The sequence below is a fragment of the Peromyscus maniculatus genome, chromosome 15 (genome assembly GCF_049852395.1).
Source record: "Peromyscus maniculatus bairdii isolate BWxNUB_F1_BW_parent chromosome 15, HU_Pman_BW_mat_3.1, whole genome shotgun sequence".
In the NCBI taxonomy this organism is placed as follows: Eukaryota; Metazoa; Chordata; class Mammalia; order Rodentia; family Cricetidae; genus Peromyscus; species Peromyscus maniculatus.
Genome location: NC_134866.1, coordinates 79,007,725 through 79,028,467, shown reverse-complemented (window position 1 = coordinate 79,028,467; position 20,743 = coordinate 79,007,725). Strand labels below are relative to the sequence as shown.

The 20,743-nt window shown below is 40.2% G+C and overlaps 1 protein-coding gene across 5 annotated transcripts in view; it reads left to right on the top strand.

The window, feature by feature from the left end:
- Positions 1-20,743, top strand: part of Bdp1 (BDP1 general transcription factor IIIB subunit) — a 100,440-nt gene that overhangs the window by 33,327 nt on the left and 46,370 nt on the right. For all 5 annotated transcript variants that reach the window (XM_042261693.2, XM_006994411.4, XM_076552123.1 and 2 more), the window contains exons 12-20: positions 30-170; positions 2,946-3,105; positions 4,101-4,192; positions 5,735-5,942; positions 7,333-7,463; positions 15,612-16,827; positions 17,495-17,676; positions 18,275-18,497; positions 20,292-20,464. In XM_042261693.2, the coding sequence (XP_042117627.1) occupies positions 30-170; positions 2,946-3,105; positions 4,101-4,192; positions 5,735-5,942; positions 7,333-7,463; positions 15,612-16,827; positions 17,495-17,676; positions 18,275-18,497; positions 20,292-20,464 (2,526 nt within the window). The remainder of the gene's footprint in view (positions 1-29; positions 171-2,945; positions 3,106-4,100; positions 4,193-5,734; positions 5,943-7,332; positions 7,464-15,611; positions 16,828-17,494; positions 17,677-18,274; positions 18,498-20,291; positions 20,465-20,743) is intronic.

Below are 20,743 nucleotides of genomic sequence, written 5' to 3'. Positions count from 1 at the left end.
TTTCTCCTGACACATTTTCCCTTCCTTAGTAATCAGCAAGACATCACGCCAGAGTCAAGTGCTGCAGATTTGCCTGTGTCAGAAGTTGGGAGTGTTGCCTCTTGTGAACCAGATAATGTTGGAAGTACTTGTACAGAAGAAAGAAATGTTGACCTAAAGAATAAACCACCGTAAGTATTTTATACAGTAGGATTTCTTCTTCAACATTTTATAAAATGATTAAACATTTTCTTTGATTTTGGGATTAAATCTGGAACATCACACATATTGGACATGTCTAAGACTGGAAGGCGGAGCTAGCTTCAGCCTTTGATAAACTTAATTTTTAAAGATAGATATTTATTATTTTATATTAGACATATGTATATGTGTATCTGTATACACACACACACACACACACACACACACACACACACACACACACGTATGGTGGATATGTGCCTGTGTGTGTGCCGGATCCTCTTGGAGCTGTAGAGGCAGTTGTGAGCCACCCTATGTGGTGCTGGGAACCAAATCCAGGCGCTCTTAACTGCTGAAGCATTTCTCCATCCCCTTGATGAAGTTCTTAAACCACACTTAGGGAGTAGAAGTGTAGATCACTTAATAGGTAATTTTTTTAAATTAAAAAAATTTTTTTTTTTTCGAGACAGGGTTTCTCTGTCTTGCTCTGTAGACCAGGCTGGCCTCGAACTCACAGATCCGCCTGCCACTGCCTCCTGAATGCTGGGATTAAAGGTGTGTGTCACCACTGCCTGGCTTAATAGGTAATTTTACTGCAATCTCTAATAACACGTCATCAAAAAATTTCACTTTCTGTGATTTTCTCGGGATTTTTTATTTTCTGTTTCTTTATAGAAAGGAAATGCTGGTGGGCCTGTCAGCCTACCTATTAGCAAGCACTGGGTTTGCTTGAGAGACCCTGCCTTAAAGAGTAAGGGGGAAGAGTGACTGAGGAAGGTTCCGGAGGTCAGTCTTGGCTCTTGTATTAGTCAGGATTCTCTAGAGGAGCAGAACTTATTAAATGAGTATGTATGTATGTTTGTGTGTATACACATGTACATACACATATACACACATAGATATCAACATACACAGAACGGGACTTTATTAGAGTGACTTACAGACTGTGGTCCAGCTAGTACAACAGTGGCTGTTTATCAACGGAAGGTCCAAGGATTCAGTAGTTGTTCAGTCCACGAGGACGATGTCTCAGGTGGTCTTCAGTATACGCTGGAATCCTGAAGAAGTAGGCCCCAGTGCAGTGAAGGAATGGACTGTGAGAGCAAGCAGGCCCTAGCAAAGCGCTTCCATCCCCGTGTCCTTTATGTGGGCTGCCACAAGAAGGTGTGGCCCACTATAAAGGTGGCTCCTCCCACTTCTACAGATCTGGATTAAAGGTGTGTCTTCCTACCTCAGAGATCTAGATTAGAAGCGGGTCTTCCCCTTCAAATTATTTAATTATGAAGAAATCTATCACAGGTGTGCCCAGCCCTTTGGGTTTTTGTTAAGATGTAGTGAAGTTCACAACCAAGAACAGCCATCACAGGCCTACACAGCCACCCACATCCACAAATGAACACGAGCACACACGTACACTGCATGCACATGAAAAGAAGAAAAAGGAACAAGACCTGTTGAGCTCATGAATGCTTATTTTTAGTAAAGCACACCACATTGAGAATAAAAGTTTTTAAAGTGATTTTTGGAATAAACCTCTGTATTTGTTTGATTAAACAGAGAAAGACAGCAAAGTCTCCTCACTGTTACTTCTTTCAGGGACTTGGAATGTATACTGACACAAACCTAATTGCAGCCTATTCATACATAACATTTTGCATGGTTCCCCCCATACTTTTATGTAAAAAGTATATTTTTATAACTTAACAGTGTTTCATCATTTGAATGTACCCTAGGTTGTGTGGTTTGTTCGTTCTTTACTCATGGCCTTATAGATTGTTTTTACAAACAACAGTTATGATCTTACGCTTTCACTTTCATGCTAGTTTGCAGGTATGTTTTCCAGTGAAGGTTTTAAAAATGGAACTGTTTGCTTAAAGGATATGCATGCGCGTGTGCGACACAGAGCACATACAAAGGTCAGGACAGCTGTGGGATTGGGGCTCCCCTTGCAGGGGTCAGCCTCTCGATGGCAAGTGCCCAGGCCACTGAACCACCTCTGTAGTCCCCAGGATTTTATTTTTATGTTATCCAGTTTCTAGTTTTTTCTTTTCCCACTTTTTATGAAATCTTAGTTTACTCCATCTGAAGTTTATAAAGTAACTTTCCTTTGTTTTTCTCTCTTCACTTGAACGTTTGATCCACTTGGAATACATTACCAGTGCAGTGCAAGGCTTGGAGCTCGCTCTGTTTTATTTGTTAGCCAGTTTTCCCATCAGAAGTTAGTTTTGTGCAATGTTTATTTTATTTTTATTTTTTTGCTTTTGTTTTTTTCAGACAGGGTGTTGCTATATAGTCTTGGCTGTCCTGGAACTTGCTGTGTATTCCAGACTGGCCTCAAACTTAGATCCACTGGCCTATTCCTCCTGAGTGCTGGGTTTTAAGGTGTGCACTCTCAAACCCAGCATAACATTTATTTTTAAGAATTCTCTGTTATGGATTTTAATTCTTCTATTTTGATAAATAATCTTTATTATGTTCTAAAATCATATCTAATTTGGAATCATTTTTTTGTTTTGTTTCATTCATATTTTTATATATCTTTTGGTATCACTATACATCTTAATTACTGATATTTTTAACATCTAGTAGAGTAAGTCTCTCTTTCAGCTTCCTTTGCTGTGCTAATCTTCAGGGCTTTAAGGAGCTTTTTGAATTCTAGCTGTCTTATTTTCCAGATTTTTAGAGTTTTATTTGATTGTGGCTACATGTTGGTTGCAATTCAAATAATATCCTTTTTTGTTTTGTTTTCTGTTTTTTTTTTTTAGAGAGACTGAACAAGCAGAAAATGTTAAACCAAAATCAAGAAGTCGATTCCAGAGACCTAAACCTAATCTGTCAAGGGCAGTTGGGAAGAAATCAATTGTTTCACAAGATAAACAAGATGAAAGGAGCAAGAATTCACCTTCAGAAACTTCAGCTGAAAAGGTGTGATTTAAGAGATGCATGGAAATTAAAGTTATAAAAATATTTTCTAAGAAATTATAAATAAAATATTTAGCTTGTAATTTCAAACTCTGTTACTAATAGGAAAACACAAACTTAAAATTAGATTTGTTCTTATTAATCTTCATTTCATGTGTTTCCTTTAGAGCGTGGGCTGTCTTTAGAAAACATTTTTTTATTATTACTTTTTTTTTTTTTTTTTGGTTTTTCCATACAGGGTTTCTTTGTGTAGTTTTGGTGCCTGTCCTGGATCTCACTCTGTAGACCAGGCTGGCCTCACTGAGATCCGCCTGACTCTGCCTCCTGAGCGCTGGGATTAAAGGCGTGTGCCACTGCTGCCCAGCTAGAAAACATTTTTAAATATAATATTGTGGTGTACATTCTAGTATTTTTATGTTTTTCAATTACTTCTGTTAAATTTTTTAAAAATTACATAGCATGTGGGGGGGGGGTTGGGGCTGGGGTCAGAGGATATCTTGGTAAGGAGTTGGTTTCTCATTCCATTATGTGGTTCTTAGAGATTAAAGTTAGGCTGTAAGGATTAGTGGTAAGTCTCTTCTCCTTTGGACCCCTCAATTATTTTTCTTTCTTTTTTAGGCAAGGTCTCATTGTATAGCTTTGGTTTGTCTGAAACTCTATGTAGACCATGCTGACCTCAAACCCAGAGAGATTTGCCTGCCTCTGTCTCCCAAGTGTTGGGATTAGAGGCATATGCTACCATACCTAGCCTCTTCAATTTCTTTCTTAAAATGGTATTAGTGGTCAATGAATATGAATGTTTTAAAGACTCTTCATGTTGGCAAGGGCCTTCTAACCATGTATAAGATTGTGTGTTTTCTAATACTTTGATCTGTATTTAGAATTTTTAGAAAATTACTTTGTTATAGATATAAACACTTAAGATTACTTCATTTTAATTCCCATTCAGTGAAACATTTTATTTTAAGTAGCTTAAATGTAAAAAATTATATTTACAGAATCATGTGGAAATGGGGAGAATGAATATATCTGAAAATTTTGGGACAGAGAATACAGAAAGTGAGAACCTAGGTGCTGAAACAGTGTCTGAGTAAGTACTTGGGAAGAAATGATCTTCAGGATTGGTTGTAATTATTAGTTTTTTTTTTTTTAATAAAGACTGAATTTTCAACTAGGGTACTTCGAGTCTGTTTTCATTATAGATAGTTGCAAGAAATTTTAATAATGCTCTGTGTGCTTGATGTTATAGACTAGAAATGATGGTATGAGTAGGTCTAGGGCTCTGTCTGAGTAGTGTGTGTGAAGCTCTGCCTTCAGTCGGGAGCCTCACATCAGCAGGTGTGGTGGATGTGCTTGTGATGCCAGCAGTGGAGAGGAAGAGGGGACACACGTGGACCTTCAAGCTTATCCTCATCTCAGAGTGAGTTTGGAGGCCAGCCTGGGTACAGGAGACCAGTCTCAAAAATAAGTAAATACAATTTTGAGGGGTGGGGTGGGGTTGGGTTTTGTGTTTTTGAGACAGGTTTTCTCTGTGTAGCTGTCCTGGAACCAGGCTGGCCTCAAACTCATAGAGATCTGCATCTTGAATGTTGGGATTAAAAGCACCACCTGAAATAAAATTTTTAAATGATCCTATGAATCCATTGAGTCCAAATTTTGTGCTTCCTTCATTTTATTAACATTTTCTAATAAGTACTGTCAAATCAATGAGTGATTAAGATATGTTTGTGGATGATTGTATTTGTAGCAAGTGGTTTCTAAAGGAATATTTAACTTGATATGGATATAAGACAGTCTGTCTCCAAATATAATTGTGTGTAGGAGATTCTGGGCTATTCAGTGGGATGTTCTGTAAGTCGGCACTGGCATTATACAGTGATATCCTGAAAGAGAAGTATAATGTCACATATTGGATTGATACAGATTTTTCCATTTTTAAAGTGAGATTTTGATGCTTTTTGAAAAAGACTTACAACTTACTATGCAACATTAATGGATACAGCAATGGGAAATGAGGCACGGGATAACATTTTTCTTGATTCTCCCAAGGACCTTAATATCACCTATTTTTTGGAGGATTCACTTTCTTTCAATGCCTATGATAATTACGTCTGTCAAGATCAACGATGAAGAACATTTTGCTAAGCTGTTTATCAGGGTCTTTGCTTAAGGTGTTCATCTATTTCTTCCCATATGGTTTTTAGCACTTGGCCATATGTTTCTTCATTATTATGCACAGGATCTGGCTGGGAGATATGTTGTATATATTTATATGGAATGTCCAGAGAAGTGTGGTGATAGCATGTGATTTTCTTACTGTCAGCTGTGACAGGGAGTTCTGCTTTGCGGTTACGTTTTCATCATCAGTGATGGGGAAGGCATGTTGGCAGAGGCAGATTTGTCTGTTGGGAAGGGGACGAGGTGGTATCTGTTCAGAGGTTTTTATAGCTAGGCTTCCAGAATCGTCTGTTTGAAAGAGCAGGCTGTAGATGTATAGTGAATATTTTTCAAGATGTTCTTGAGGATACTTGAAAAAGGCCTCCTATTTAACATGATTTACTTATTTTTATAACTTATTTATATAACTTTGTGACTTTGCTGTAATCATACTTTCATTTCTTTGTGGTTATAGTTTGAGTGAAAAATCTTGTGTACAGGAAGATGGCCAACCAAAGGTCTTAAGACCTGTACGACTAATGAGGGGCCGAATGCAAAGACTAAGGCCAAATATACAGAAAGCTGCAGAAAGAAAAGAAATTCTTACACCACAGGAAAAAAGAATAGAGAAGAATAAAGATGAATCCTGTGTTGATAGAGAACAAAATGACTCCTGTGTTGTGGTAAGTATGTTGATTCTGATAACATTTATTAAGCAAGTATATAAGCCTTAATGTAAGCTTTCACTCTTTTAAAATAAGCTTATGTGTGTCATTTATTATATTTGTAGCCAAAATCTCATAGTGAGGAGTTTTGTTTATTGTTAAGTCATTTTAGATAATTTGAGCATTGTACATGACTCTCGGTCTGCTCTCAACTGACCGCATATGTGGACTTGGTTTTCCCTTGTGCTTCAGATTGAGCCAGGTTCTCAAGCAGGCTAGGCAAGCCCTCTGCCCTTGAGCCACATTCTCAGTCTCCTTTTGAAAAGATAGTCATATGTGTGAATTTTAACATTGGCGTAAACAAAATACCCGAAGTACTCCTTTCAAGTGTATCCAAAACCAGATAATTGTGTGTATGTGTGTGTGTGTGTGTGTGTGTGTGTGTGTGTGTGTGTGTGTGAGAGAGAGAGAGAGAGAGAGAGAGAGAGAGAGAGAGAGACAGAGACAGAGACAGACAGAGACAGAGACAGAGACAGAGACAGAGAGGCACACACACAGATGTAGAAGACCAAACCTTAGAAACCTTAGGCCTCTTTCATGCTAAGAAAGCACTCTTGCTACTAAACCATATCCCTGGCTCATGGAGTTTTAGATTATTTATATAGTCTTTGGAAGAAAGCAAAGAGTTAGCATGACTTAAGATTTGGTTTCCTTCTGCTATAATTTTATTTTTTTATATCTTAGAGTCTCGTGTAACCCCACCTGGCTTCCGTCTCACTGTGTAACTGATAACCTTGAACTCTGATCCTTCTGCCTCCACCCAAGTGCTAAGTGTGTAGGCATGCCCTACCATGCCCATTTTTGTGTGGTGCTGTGGAGGGAGCCAAGGGCTGTGTGTGTGAGGCAAGCACTCTCACTACCCGTGCTACATCCCTGCCCCGTCTGTTATTTTTCTCAGTCTCTTATGTACTTACAACAACACAAATTTAGAAATACAAGCGCTGGGAAGGATTCCGACAAATGAGATGGAAACGGTCAGAAGTAGATGAGTCTGAAGCGTTGCTCTCTGATAGGACAGAAAAGAATAGGACTTTAAGACATGGTAAAGATGGGACTTATGGAATATTCAAGATAGCTAAAGGAAAAACGTTAAAAAGTGCTTTTTGACTGTTATTTTATAATTTTGACTTTTTTACCATTTTCTTTATACAAATGAGGTAGGATATTTTGTAGTTGGGTTGTTCTCAAATTCCCTGTGTAGCCCTGGCTTGTTTGCATCTTCTGCATTTACCTCCCAAGTGCCAGAACACGTATCATCATACCTGGCTAAGATAGATTTTTCAGTAAAAATTTTAAAAGTTTTATGTTTTATTGTGAAATCTAAAATATTGCAAACTTTGTTACTAAGATTCCTCAACAAATGGAAAATGAGTCAGTTAAGAACTTCCAGTGTGAAGATGTCATACCACAGCCTGAGAAAAAGGATCCTTTGGAAAGTGTGCAGTCTGATGAGCCCAAGGTTCTTAATGAACATCCAAGGTAAGCATTGTTTATCAGTTATGTAATTTAGAAATCCTTTTTAAGGCTTTAGAACTCAATAAATTGTTTTAAACAAATAAAATTATATTTACTTATTCTGTGCTTTAAGATAGACACGGAGTGTATGCGTGCCATGGAGGTCCGTGGACAACTTTTGGGCATCAGTTCCCTCCTCCCACAGTGCATTCGTTACCTGGGAATGGAACTCAGGTTACCAAGCTTAGAAGGAAGTGCTTTACCTCCTGAGCTGTCTCTTTGACCCTCAGAAACAAACTAACCGGCCTCTCTGTCTGTCAGTTTTGATTATGTTTAGCAATATTTATGGTGCTAGAGACAAGGCTCAGCTGTTAAGATTGCTTACTGCTCTTGTAGATGAGCCAGGTTTGATTCCTAGCACTGGCCTCATTGGGCACTTGAATGCATGTAATATATGTATGTATATATACACATACACACACACACACACACACACACACACACAAATTTAAAAATCTTAAAAACCCCCACAAAAATGTAAGAGGTTGGTGAGATGGCTTGCTGGGTAAAGAGGCACTTGCTGTCACGTCCGATCGTCCCGGCACTTGCTGGGTCCCACATGAGACAGCAAGAGAAGGAACTCCCACAGGTTGTCCTCTGACCTCCATGTGCATGTGCTGGTGCCCGTGCCCCACCCTCACGTTAAATAAATGTACAGGTGATGATATGTGTATAGCTTTATTCAAAAACTTATGTGTATAGCTTTATTCAAAAACTGTGTAAGAATAACTTTTCATGTTAGTTCCTAAGTTAAAGATGATTTGAAGAAAGCTATTTAATATAAACTAGGATCTGAGTTAATAGGACTAGGCTTTTCACTTAACAAGCATATTAATTAGGTGTCTGTATCCAAATAGCAATGCTGCTTTTGGCAATGTTTGATTTTTCTAAAATTAGATCTGTTAGATTGTAAAGCACATCCTTTTCATAGCCAAAGCTGCTGTTTATTATTTTACCAAACCAGATTGATGGAACTACTAGGATGTTTATGGTTTGGTACTATTTGAAGCATGTAGATGCAGAGATAACAGCATGAGCTTCTATGTATCTGTTCTCTAGCATTTACATGTAAAGTCTGGCCTATGATATATTTTCATAGACCTGTTTAAATAGCAGCATCTAACCTGGAAGGAAAGGCTAGGTTCCTTTCACTTCAAGAATTCCTTTATTTCTTGCTTCATCTATTATTTCTTCTTAGTACCCTTCAACTGTTTGACGACTACTGTACCCTTTGGAACTTCCTTCCTTATTGCACATCTCTGATAATAGATTTTATTTGTAGTTATCTAACAGATTGGTTTTGTATTTATATTATCTAGATTTAATGATGGTGTCTTAGAAGAAAATTAAGTTTTTGAGTGTTTACTGAGTTTTAGAATCCTGGCTAATTTTTAAAATTTATTTATTTGTTTGTTTCTTTGTCTTATTTTTTTGAGAGAGGATCTCACGTAGCCTAGGGTTGCTGTGAACTCACTGTGTAGATGAGAATGACCTTGAACCTTGAACTTTTTCCTTTTTTTTTTAAACCAGGTATCATTTTGAGTGTATTGAATATTTATTGAACATTTTTTTCTCCTATTTATTTATTTATTTATTTAAAGATTTATTTAAAGATTTATTATTTATTATGTATACAGCATGTATGACTGCAGGCCAGAAGAGGGCACCAGATCTCATTACAGATGGTAGTGAGCCACCATGTAGTTGCTAGGAATTGAACTCAGGACCTCTGGAAGAGCAGTCAGTGCTCTTAACCTCTGAGCCATCTCTCCAGTCCTATTTATTTATTCATTGTCTTTCACATCACACATCTCCATCCCATTCACTTCCCCATCCCTTTGTATCCATCTTCTGCCCTTGCAACCTCCCTCCCAAAATAAAAGGAAATTTAAGAGAAAAAGAAAAGAAAAAAGGAGAGAGAAAAGGAAAAATTCAGTCTCATCATGGAAACTGAAGTGTGACACAGTGAGTCACACAGTAAACCCTTTTGTCCATGTATCTTTACTTGCAAGTGTTCATTGCAGAGAGGCATTGGTCTGGTTCGAGGCCCCTGGTTTCTGCTACACTCTCAGTGCTGGGCCCTCCCTGGGGCTCCTCTTGGTTGTCCTGCTGTTGACTGTGTTGTGGGGATCCTGCAGCTTTGGGTGCAGCCCCTTCATGTGCTCCAGCGGATCACAGATGAGGTGGTGTGGAGTGGGTCAACACAGAACCCTGATTCTAGGCCTGGGTAGTTGCAGGGTTAGTCAGCTTGCCAGCTCTCCCCCATCCTCACCACCAAGGGGAGCTCTCCTGCACTGTCCTGGTGAGTTCACCCCTTGCAACAGTGAATAAGGGGTGGGCCAGTTCTCCTGTTTTCTTGGCGTCGGGGTCAGATCCCCTCACCTTCACCTTCAGGGTCAGCTCTACTGTGTTGCCCAGGCATGGCATAGGGGCACTCTCCCTGGTGCTGCCGCTGATGAGGGCCAAGGCCAGCTCCTCTCCCACCTGCCTCAGGCATTGATGGGTGAGGGTGGGTGTGGGGTGGAGTGGGGTGGGAAGAAGGACATCTTTCCCCTGAGCATGGCACCACAGACAGATGAGATTGGACGGCTCTCCCATGCTCACAACATTGGGGCTGGCTCACTCACACGTCTACCAACAGGATTGGCTGGCTCTATTGTGCTGCCCAGGCAAGGTGCAGGACCTGTTCTCCCAAGTGTTGCAGCTGGTGGGGGACAAGGCCAGCTCTCCCGCCCTTATGACTTCAGGGCCAGCTCTCTCCAGCTCATGCTGCCACATAACAGATCAGTAGTGGGGATAGTTAGCTCATACTCACAAACTTCCTGGCTGGCTCACCCATACCTCCGCCAGTGGGGTTGGCTATATTGAGCTGCCCACTCGAGGTGCAGGCCCTGCTCTCCCGAGTGTTACAGGTGGTGGTGGACAGGGCAGCTCTCCCAGAACGTTTCCCTAACCCTCTGCCACCACCTCCCATGCAGCTGGACTATAGGTGCATACCACCAAGCACAGTTTCTGGATATTTGTAATTAATATCCAGCCTGACATTAGCAACTTCCCTCTGTAAAGGCAGTGTCTTTACTGCTTTACCATGTGATACTTCTGCCCTTTAAACATCCAGGAGTCTTGGAAACAATTCTGAGTTTCTGTGTTTTATCTAATTTTGACTTATGTATAAATAATAGGCAGTTTCCCCATTTTCTCTACTCTGAACACTCTGTCCTGTTCAAGGTTCTATTAGAGAAGGGAAGGCATCTCAGAACTTAAAGATTCTTAGATAAAGTAGTAAGTATTTCTTTGAAACTTAATCCAGGATGTTTAAAATCTTGTATACTTCAACTAAGTATATATGTATGCATTTGAAGGTGATTTGAGACTGATATAATTCAGGTTAGCTTCAAGCTCATGTAGCTGAGGATGGCCATACACTTCTGTTCCTCTACCCTCTCCCAGGTACTGGAATTACAGGTGTGTGCACACACACTTGGCTTATTCCTGTCAGTTTGTCTGCTTCCATGATAAATGTATGTCCAGGGGATCAGGTCATCAGACTTGGTGGCAAGCGCCTTTACCTGCTAAGCTGTTTAAGGGCCCAGTAGTCTTTGATGGTTTCAAACATGTTTGCAATATATCTCGATCTTACCCACCCTTATCTCCCTCTTCCCAGTCCCCCTGCGGCCTCCTGCCCCAACTGTATCTCCCTTCTGTTTTTATCCTCGTACCCTCTCCAGTTTTCTTTGTTGCTTTGGTAAGCCCCTGAGTCCAGTTGGTGCTGCCTGCTGGAATATTGACTTGTCGTCTTGTTAGCTTTCTCTTGTGCAGATCCCCATAGCTGCAGTGCGTTCATGAGGACAGAGGCCATGCCGTGTCCAGATGACATGTTTTGCTGCACCCTCCCTCATCCTTCGGCACTTACATTCTTTCTGTCCCTTCTCCCATGGTGCTCCCTAAGTCTTAAGGGAGCTCCTATAGGTGTTCCATTTCGGGCCCCGCACTCAACAGCCATTTATTGTAAACACTTTGATTAGGTATTTCTGAATTCTCTGTTGCCCACTGCAGCAAGAAACCTCTGACCAAAGCCGATGGCAGCCTTGATAGATGTATATGAACATAAACACTCAGAAGACAGTTGACACCGTGTCCTTTTAGGAAAACAGCAGTAGAAGATTCCCAGCTAGGGCCTATAACCTCCTCAGTGATGAGCTTTTGAGCAGGTTTCCAATACCAGACATGACTTCCCTCTTGTGTAGGTCTCAAATCCAATCAGAAAGTGATTAGTTCTCACACACGTGCATGTGTGAACACACACACACACACACACACACACACACACACACACACACGACACTGTTGCACCATTGGGCACATCTTGCCTGGCAGGCCTGTGTACCATCTTCCCACACTGTGAAAAGTAGCCAGCAGAGAGGAGGCTTTCTGGTCAGTTCAGATTGGTTTCTCTATGTCCTACAATGAGAATGTATTGTATCTTTAGCAATGGGGGGTCTTACCATCTAGTTATGGTGAGCAGCCAAGACCAATGGTGATAGCTTTGGTTGTTTGAGGGGCCTCTGGAACCTTCCTGACTGATAACTTCATAAAGAAGTATCTCATATATGGCACTGAGATGGCTCACTTAATAAACCATGTCCTTGTGAAAGCATTGTCTACTCATACAAGCTGCCTCTGTTAAAATTCCTTAAAATGTATTTGTGTGTGTGTGTGTGTGTGTGTATGTGTATGCACGCTTGTGTGTGTGCGCGCAGTTAGCTTACAGAGTGGTAGGTTTCCATAGGGCTCTTGATACATTTTCAGTTTTGGTCAATCTGCTCCATTCCCTCTTCCTCCATCCCCCAACCCAATCCCTACATAAACCTTTAACTCTCAGTGTTCCTTCCCCACCTTCAGAGCATACTGTTCTGTCTTAGCTGCTGCTTAGAAAAGTGAAGAGAATCATAAATGACACAGTAAAATGAACATCTTCCATTACTATTAAATTTCCTTTTTTGATTTCTAATATTAGGACTTAATATTATCATTTATTAGAGTTCATGATAGCTGTAAGTGTCTCAATTAAATATAGTTCAGAAGCCTGTCTTCTAAGGATCTGCCTTCTGTTATTAAACTCCCATGAAAGGTAGTTATTTCAAGCAGGAGAAGTAACTAATGAAATGTGCCATTTTACTTTGTCTTTTTTTTTAACTTTGATATAGTGGCCCTAGACAGACATTGCTTGTACTGCTTAATGACCCCAGGCTCATTTGTTGGTGGGAGGTGGTTTGGCACTTGAGTGGACGCTGCTGAATTTTTCTTTACCTTTCACTAGCTATCATCTTCCAGAAGTGGACAGCAGATACTGTTTAGTTACTCCAAATGGGTTTCTACATTTCTGTTGTTAATAAGTACCATGGGAGCTTGATCTTAGTGCCTGTATTCAGGCATCTTTCCCATAGAAAAGGAAATATTGAAGTTCTTTTTCCTAAGAAGCAATGTTTACCTTTTCATTAATACGTCTTTTCAAAAATATATTACTTCTAATGGACATAGTATTTATAATAAAAGAGTATAGTGTTGACATTTTAATTCATATATACAAATATGTCAGATTAGGGTAATTGACATGTCTTTTACTATAGACTTTGTGTTAGGAATGTTCCTTTCTGTTAACTATTTTGATTTAGTCAGATTCCTGAGCCATAGCTATTCTGCTGTTGTGTGACAGACTTTTCCTGGGGAGACACAACGCATTCACATCCGATCACCCCAGATAGGGAGCTCTTGAGTGACCAAATTGTTGCACCAATGTCCAGTTTGGTGAACTGATGAATTTTATTGGAATTACATATAATAATATAGGTTAGGGCTTGCTTACAGGAGCAGGAATGACTCAAAGACAGCTATGTCACCAAGACGCACCCCAGCATTGGTGACAGCATTGGTGACAAAAGCTGTGGATCTGGAGCGCACTGCACAATCTGCTGGAAGCTCAGCAGATTAGACAGTGTGCATCAATTGGTCTGGGCTTCTCAAGGCAGCTCTTTTGGTCTCTGCTTCTTCTGAGGGGCTTGGCTTATCTGAGAGTCTTGTGTGCAGCTTGCCTTGTCTGAGGGTTAGACTAATCAGTTTTTACTGTTATGTACTGTGTGTGTGTGTGTGTGTGTGTGTGTGTGTGTGTGTGTGTGTGTGTGTGTGTGTGTGTGTTGGTATTCATGTGCATGTTAGAGAGCAAGTTTCACAAGTCTTTCTCCTTCTGTCTTGGGTTCGGGGAATCACCCTCAGCTCATCAGGTTTGCAGGGCGAGCTCCTTACCCTCTGGGCCATCTGTTGTCCCAAATCTTTTTAAAGCTGAGTGTATGGTTATGCACTTGTTCAGCCTGACCTGCTGAGTAAATCTAGTTTTCATTTGGTGTAGCTTGTACCCAAGATGAATGACTGTTTTTTCTCCTTCTCTTTCCCTTCTCTCCTTCCTGCCTCTATCTTTCCAGAGTCTGGTTAAGTAGCCCAGGCAGTCCTCAGGTCTGTAATCCTCCTGCCTCCACAGCCCAAGTGCTGGGATTTCAGCACACACGATTCAATGACCTTTACTTTTTTTTTTCGTTCCTCCTCCTTTTTCCATCCTGTCATCCGTTGTCCCCCTTCATATCCTCCCCCCAAACTCCCCACTGTGTAGTATTGGCTGGCCTAGAATTGGCTGTGGAGACCAGGCCGAGTTTGAACTCAGAGATCTACTTGCCCCTTCAGAGTGTTGGGACTAAAGCCAGAGTGTTGGGACTAAAGCTGTGCTCTCCTTCTCCCCACTAATGACCTTACATAATAGCTCCCTTTGTATATTTTACTGGATTTGCCATCTATTGTGATGATTAAAATACAAATCAAAGAGTGCTGCTCTTCTGGAGAGCAAAGCACTTGATATAAATGGTTGATTGTATGCTAAGTAGAATTCAGCAAAATACTGTGTTTTCTACCCTTCTATCTTGAGAGCATGTGCTCTTAAACTATAGTAACAGATCTTCTTTTAAATTGTCTTTGAAAGTATAAAGGGTAGTTCTTGTTCTTAGTCATAAGACTTTTTCTTACTTGAGTCATACTTCCATCTAGCTATTGAGATCAGCAGGTCTGTTATGACTGTATGTCTAGGTAAAAGATAGTAGGAATACAGAGGTCAAAGTACCAGATGCAACTTGAGCTAGCATGATTGTAAATTTCTGCAGAGTTTTTCCTAGCCATTATTTGTCTAGGATGAAGTAACAATTGCAAAGGGGTCATTGAGGGTCACTATTCAAGCACAGTCAGCTGCTACTCTGATTGACCTCATTAACATTCTCTACATGTGTCTAACCATGAATAGATACAAGTAATTATTGTAAAATTCTGTTGTAATTTCAACTAATTGGATTGTTTCTCTCATTTATTTTCCAATTCTACCGAGACAGACATTCATGAGACTTGATTAACTTCCTCCTCCTCCTCCTCCTCCTCCTCCTCCTCCTTCCTCCTCCTCCTCCTCCTTCCTCTTCCTCCTCCTCCTCCTCCTCCTCCTCCTCCTCCTCCTCCTCTTCCTCTCCTCCTCCTCCTCCTTCTTCCTCTTCTTCTTCTCCTCCTCCTTTTTTTGTGCTGTGAGTAAACTCAGGGCATAGTACATGTTCAACATGTAGTCTACCACTGAACTACAACCTCAGTCCTCCAATATGCTTTTATTTATTTATTTTAAGGACATAAAACAAAAAAATCAGGGTCTCTCTGTGTAGACCAGGCTGTCCTAGAACATTCTGTGTAAACTCACAGAGCTCCACCTGCCTCTACCTCCTGAGTGCTGGGATTAAAGGCGTGTTCTACCATGCTGGGTCTTGTATATCATTAAAATTTTATTTTATTTTCATATTTTTGAGACAGAGTTTCTCCATATAACCCTAGCTGTCCTGGATATCACTCTGTAGACCCGGCCGGCCTCAAAGTCACAGAAATCCTTCAGCTTCTACCTCCTGAGTTCTGAGATTAAAGGCGTGTGCCACCTTGTTTGGCAAATCTTGAGAGTTTTTAGTGTTTCTATAGGATTTCTTTAACTGTCATCTGTTCAACTGGTAGTCTGGATTAAAATTTGTCTCTCTTCTTTTGTAGTATTCAAGAGAGCAAGAAAGCAAATAAACTGAATCAAGCTCCAGTTCTAAGGACTCGATTTCAGAAACCAAAGCCAAAACCAAATACAAGAAGAAAAAGAATGACCTCCAGGGAAGGGGTACCAGAGGAGATTCCTGTTTCTGGAGAACTATCAGTGACTTTGGAAGAAACTGCAAGACCAGACACTTCCCCAAGGGAGAAGACAGCAAATGTAACTATTGCTGCTCCTACTGCTTCTCCTTCCACTAAGGAATTGGAATCCGATTTCAGAGACACTGGAAGAACTGACACATCTTCTAATGTGGAGATGTCAGAGATGACGGATGTCACAGTGGAAATGGAGATAGGGTTGGAAACAATTGGAAGAGAGATTTCCCCAGGGGAGATGGCAGCAGAAATGATTGACATCCCTATGGAAACAGAGACAGGTTTGAAAGCGTCTTTAAATGAGATTTCTCCTATGGTGAAGGTGCCAGAGCTGATTGATACCACACAGGAAATTTATACAAATTTGGAAGAAACTGGAAGAAGAGAAATATTTCCACAGGAAAATGGCCCCAGGGAGGTCAGTCCAATTAGTGAACCAGAGACAGGCTTGCAAGAAACTGGAAAAGAGTTGCCCACAAGAGACAGGACACCAGATATGATTGATAGCACTGAAAAAAGGGAGGCATATTCAGAAGAAACTGAAAGACAAGAAATGCCTGCACCAGTAAAGGAGGCAGAGGAGGCCCAAGCTGTGGGTGAAGTGGAAACACACCTGAAGGAGACTGGAGGAGAAACTTCCCAAAGAGGGCCGGCAGTGGGCGCCGCAGAGCAGCTGGCTGGTGAGGTCTGTCCATGCGGCAGCACAAGCAGAGAGAAGGCGGGAGTGGAGGGGAGTGCGCTGGAAGAGAATGAGCTCGACCTGAGAGACACTGGGGAAGGAGGCGTTTCCTCCTCCTCCTGTCCTGTCATGGCGTCAGCACAGACGACTGCCATTGAGGAAACTAACGGAGATTTGAAGGCAGCAGGAGAGAGTTCTGTCCCTTGGGAGAGAGGATCTGGAGAGATCCATACTGGGGAGGAAATGGTGGCAGACTTAGAAAAAACAGAAAAAGTAGATGCTGCTCCAAGAGAACATGAACCAGAGGAGCATATCTCAAGGCAGCCCGAGGCAGAGGGAATTGAGAGCAGCAGTGACCACAGCAGCTCGGGGCCTTCAGTGGATAGAAGAGTATGTATTTCTCCATCTTACAGTGTTTTGAAAACATTTCTCAGCAAGGTTACCAAGATAATTGAACATTGTTACCCTTAAGTCCAAAATACTTAACATCTCTACTAAAAATTTAAAATCTTTTCCAGCCCTAATCTTTTTGTCTCGGGTTCTTCAAGAACTGGTGTAGTCACTTAAAAAGTTACTAATCCTAATGGCAGTTTGAAGATGCTCATTTAGATAAAAATACTTGGAGGAAAGTGGACTGGATTTGTAGCAGCCTTAGTATAAACACAGGCTGCATATGTGTTTATTTTCTCTGACACTTCACTGCCTCCATTTTTAGATCTTCTGGTGGAGTTTCCTGTTGTTTGTAGTTCATACACTTAACATTTTTGAAGATTTCTTCTTAACGTGTGTGTGTGTGTGTGTGTGTGTGTGTGTGTGTGTGTGTGTGTGTGTGTGTGTGTTTAATGATATCCTTGGTTTAGAGTAGTAATAATATACAATATGAAGGGAAGGCATTTCTGAATTTTAAGTTTTCATATTTGTGATTTTTATATTTAACAGTTGGAAATAAGCCTTTGTATTTTTAAATCACTGTTTTGGAAATAAGCTTTTGTTTAAAATATGTGAAATGCTTATAGGATTTCTGTTTTTGATGATGTGTTGTGATTCTTTTCTCTAGACTCTCAGCAGTAAAATATCAGTGATGCCTACATTTGTGGAAGACAAAGAAAATACTGACACGGAAGTATCAAGTCACTTAAGTCATGTGGAGTCTTCGTCACAGAGTTCTGGACACCATGAAACAGAACCAGGGATACCACTTCCAGATGTCCAAGAGCAGTTTTCAGATACTAACTTAAGGTACAAGTGTGTAGGTCTGTGTGCCTTTAAAGAAAAAGAATGTGAACTTCTGTTTGCTGATTATGTTAAAGCAAGTGAGCTTTCAAGCCATAACATAAATTGGATAGTGTTATAAGTTTTAAGATAGTTTATGGAAGATTGGAAGAAAGGATTAAGGCCATTCTGATAGCCTGTGGTGAGATTTATTAACAAATTTTATGTAACACATACTCATAAGTCAATATGGGTTTGACCAGTACTTTCTTCATGCAAAAAATCATAGGCTTGTACCTGGATTGTACAACTCAGTGGTTTTCAGAGTTTAATGGATAGTTCCATTTTTTCGCCTTAAACAATAGAATTAGGCAGAAACAGATATGAGGGTGCATGCCTGTAATCCCCACACTTGTGAGGTAGAGGCTGGAGGATGAAGGACAGTTGAGGGCCAGCCTGCCTAGTAGAGCAGATTTCAAGCCAGCCTAGGTTACAGTGAAAAACCCTGTCTAAAAACCAAACAAAAACAATGGAAAGCTTACCGCCAGCCCCTAAGGTTGTCCTGAGTTCACTCACTTTCATACTTCAACTCTATCTAATCATTTGATAATCCTTGTTCCAAAAGCAAATCTCTTCCTCAAGAACAGAAGCCACTTGAAGTTAAACCAGCTCCTTTTCTGAGAAGTCGATTCAAAAGACCAAAACCAAACTTGTCCAGAGCAGCTTTAAAGAGAGCAACCACAGAAGCAGAACACTGTGTACCTGGGAAGAAATCAGAAGCAGACAAAATGGAGACCATCGTGTTACAGCAGGACAGAGAACAAGCTGATTCTCCCTCTTCTCAACATGTGAGTGAAGATTAAGGGGGAGGTTTGTTTGTGGGTTTTTTTGTTGTTGTTACTATGGTTATTAAACCATCAAAAGTTCATGTAGTTTTAATGTGTATAGTATTGTTCTATCCTTAGTGTGCTTTGTTATTCCATATGGTTTATGTTAAAATATTGGATATTTGGTAGGGAAATGTGGGCAAATGTGTGTTTGGGAAGGCATCTAAGACATTTTAGGTTCTGCTTGACATTCTGGTGAGATCACCATAGCCAAATGATGTACCAAGTTCCTCAGGAAAAATGGGAATAATAGTGCTTTATTTCACTGTTATTAAGGTAACATGAAAAATGAAATGCTGGGGGGCTGGTGAGATGTCCTAGCTGTTAAGTGCACTGGCTGCTTTTCCAGAAGACCTCACATGGTGGCTCACTACCACCGGCAACTCCAGCCCCAGGGGATCTAAGGCCCTCTTCTGGCCTCTGTGAGCACTCTATCCATGTGATGCACAGACATACATTGAGGCTAAACACTCACACACATAAAATAAAATAGGAAAAGTAGTTTAACTTTTACAAAGTTAGAGAAAGTACAAAAATACAAAGAATTATTCTAAAGTGCAAAATATAAATTTTAATTCTAAAAAGTACTTTAAAATACATTCAATTTAGCCAGGCCTGGTATGCAGACCTGTAATCCTAGTTACTTGGGAAACAAAGATCACAAGTTCAAGGATTGCCTAGGTTATAGTGTGAGTTCAAGACCAGCCTGGGCAAACTTAATGAGAACCTGTCTCAAAATAGAAGTTAAGAAGACTCTGAGAATAGAGCTCAACAGAAGAAAGCTTTCCTAACATCTGTGAGGTCCTGGGTTTAATCCCCAGGATTACAAGGACAAAACAAAAACTAAAAGCCAATTTAAATGTTAACATTTCATTTTAGAGTTTCTGACAATCTTGAGATTGTGAAGATAATCAAAACATGAGAGCCCTATATCCCATTTCTTTCTCCTCCCTAATTAATCTAGCAATTTTGAATATATACATATAGATGTGTTAGCATTACATTCCACAATTGCCAGCATCCCTTAGCATCAGATATTTCCGCTAACATAATATTTTAAATATCTGTTGGGCTCAGTACAGAAAAAAAAAAAAGGATTTTTAATGTGGTTATATACTAGAGTATTTAAGGCTAAACCTAGATGTGGTATGGTCTGTACTTTATATTTCTAGCTGTTTAAGAGGCTAAAGCTGGAGAGCTGCAGGTCAAGGTTGGCTCAAAAATAGGCAGCAAAGTGAGTTCCTGTCTCTTCAGTGTAAGGAAATTCAGGAGCCAGGTGTGGTGGTACCTGTCTTTAATCTCAACGCTGAGAACCAGAGTGAGGTGGATCTCTTAGAGTTCCAGAGCAGCCAGCGCTATACAGTGAGACTCTATCTTTAAAAGAAAGAAAGAAAGAGAGAAAGAAAGAAAAATAATTAAAAGTTAGTTCAGTGATAGAGTATTTGTGTTGCATGCTTAAGGACCTGATTTCAGTGCCCAACAGTGTCCTCCAAAAAAATGAACTTAAAATTTAATTTCCTTTTGGGATACAATCTTACTTCCAGTGCTTTATTCATCCTCTATATGTGGAAGATGACCCTGAGCCTTCTCCATGTGTATGCACATGTATGTACTTGTTTACATGGTTTTATAAGATGAACTTTTAGAAGTAGAAATGCTAGGAAGTACATTCTGCCCCTGTTATCCACAAAGAATGGGCCAGTTTATTTTTACATTAATAGCTTGTGAATTTTTTTCTTTTTAAACTTTTTGAAGGTACCTTCCCGAATGGCATTAAGAGAAAATGATAAATTGGGTCATGAGGAGGAGGCTGTGATACTACCATGCATACGGACTGAAAAGGATTCTTCACTGCCAGTTTCATGTGAACCTAAAGAGGATTCTCAGTTAACACAAAACCAGGAAAATGGCTTAGTTGTTTCTATTGGGTAAACAGTGATATTTTCTTAAAAATCTAAGATAAGAGATGCTTTTCTTTAAGACATTTATTTTTTTTCAAGTGCTATAGAGAATAATTGGTCTAATTCATGGGGGGGGGGTCACCTAAAATTGAAAATTAGATGGGATTGAACATCTTTTAATGCCTTTTTCTTTCCTTCCTTCCTTCCTTCCTTCCTTCCTTCCTTCCTTCCTTCCTTCCTTCCTTCCTTCCTTCCTTCCTTCCTTCCTTCCTTTTTCTCTTACTTGTTAACTGTTTATGATTTATG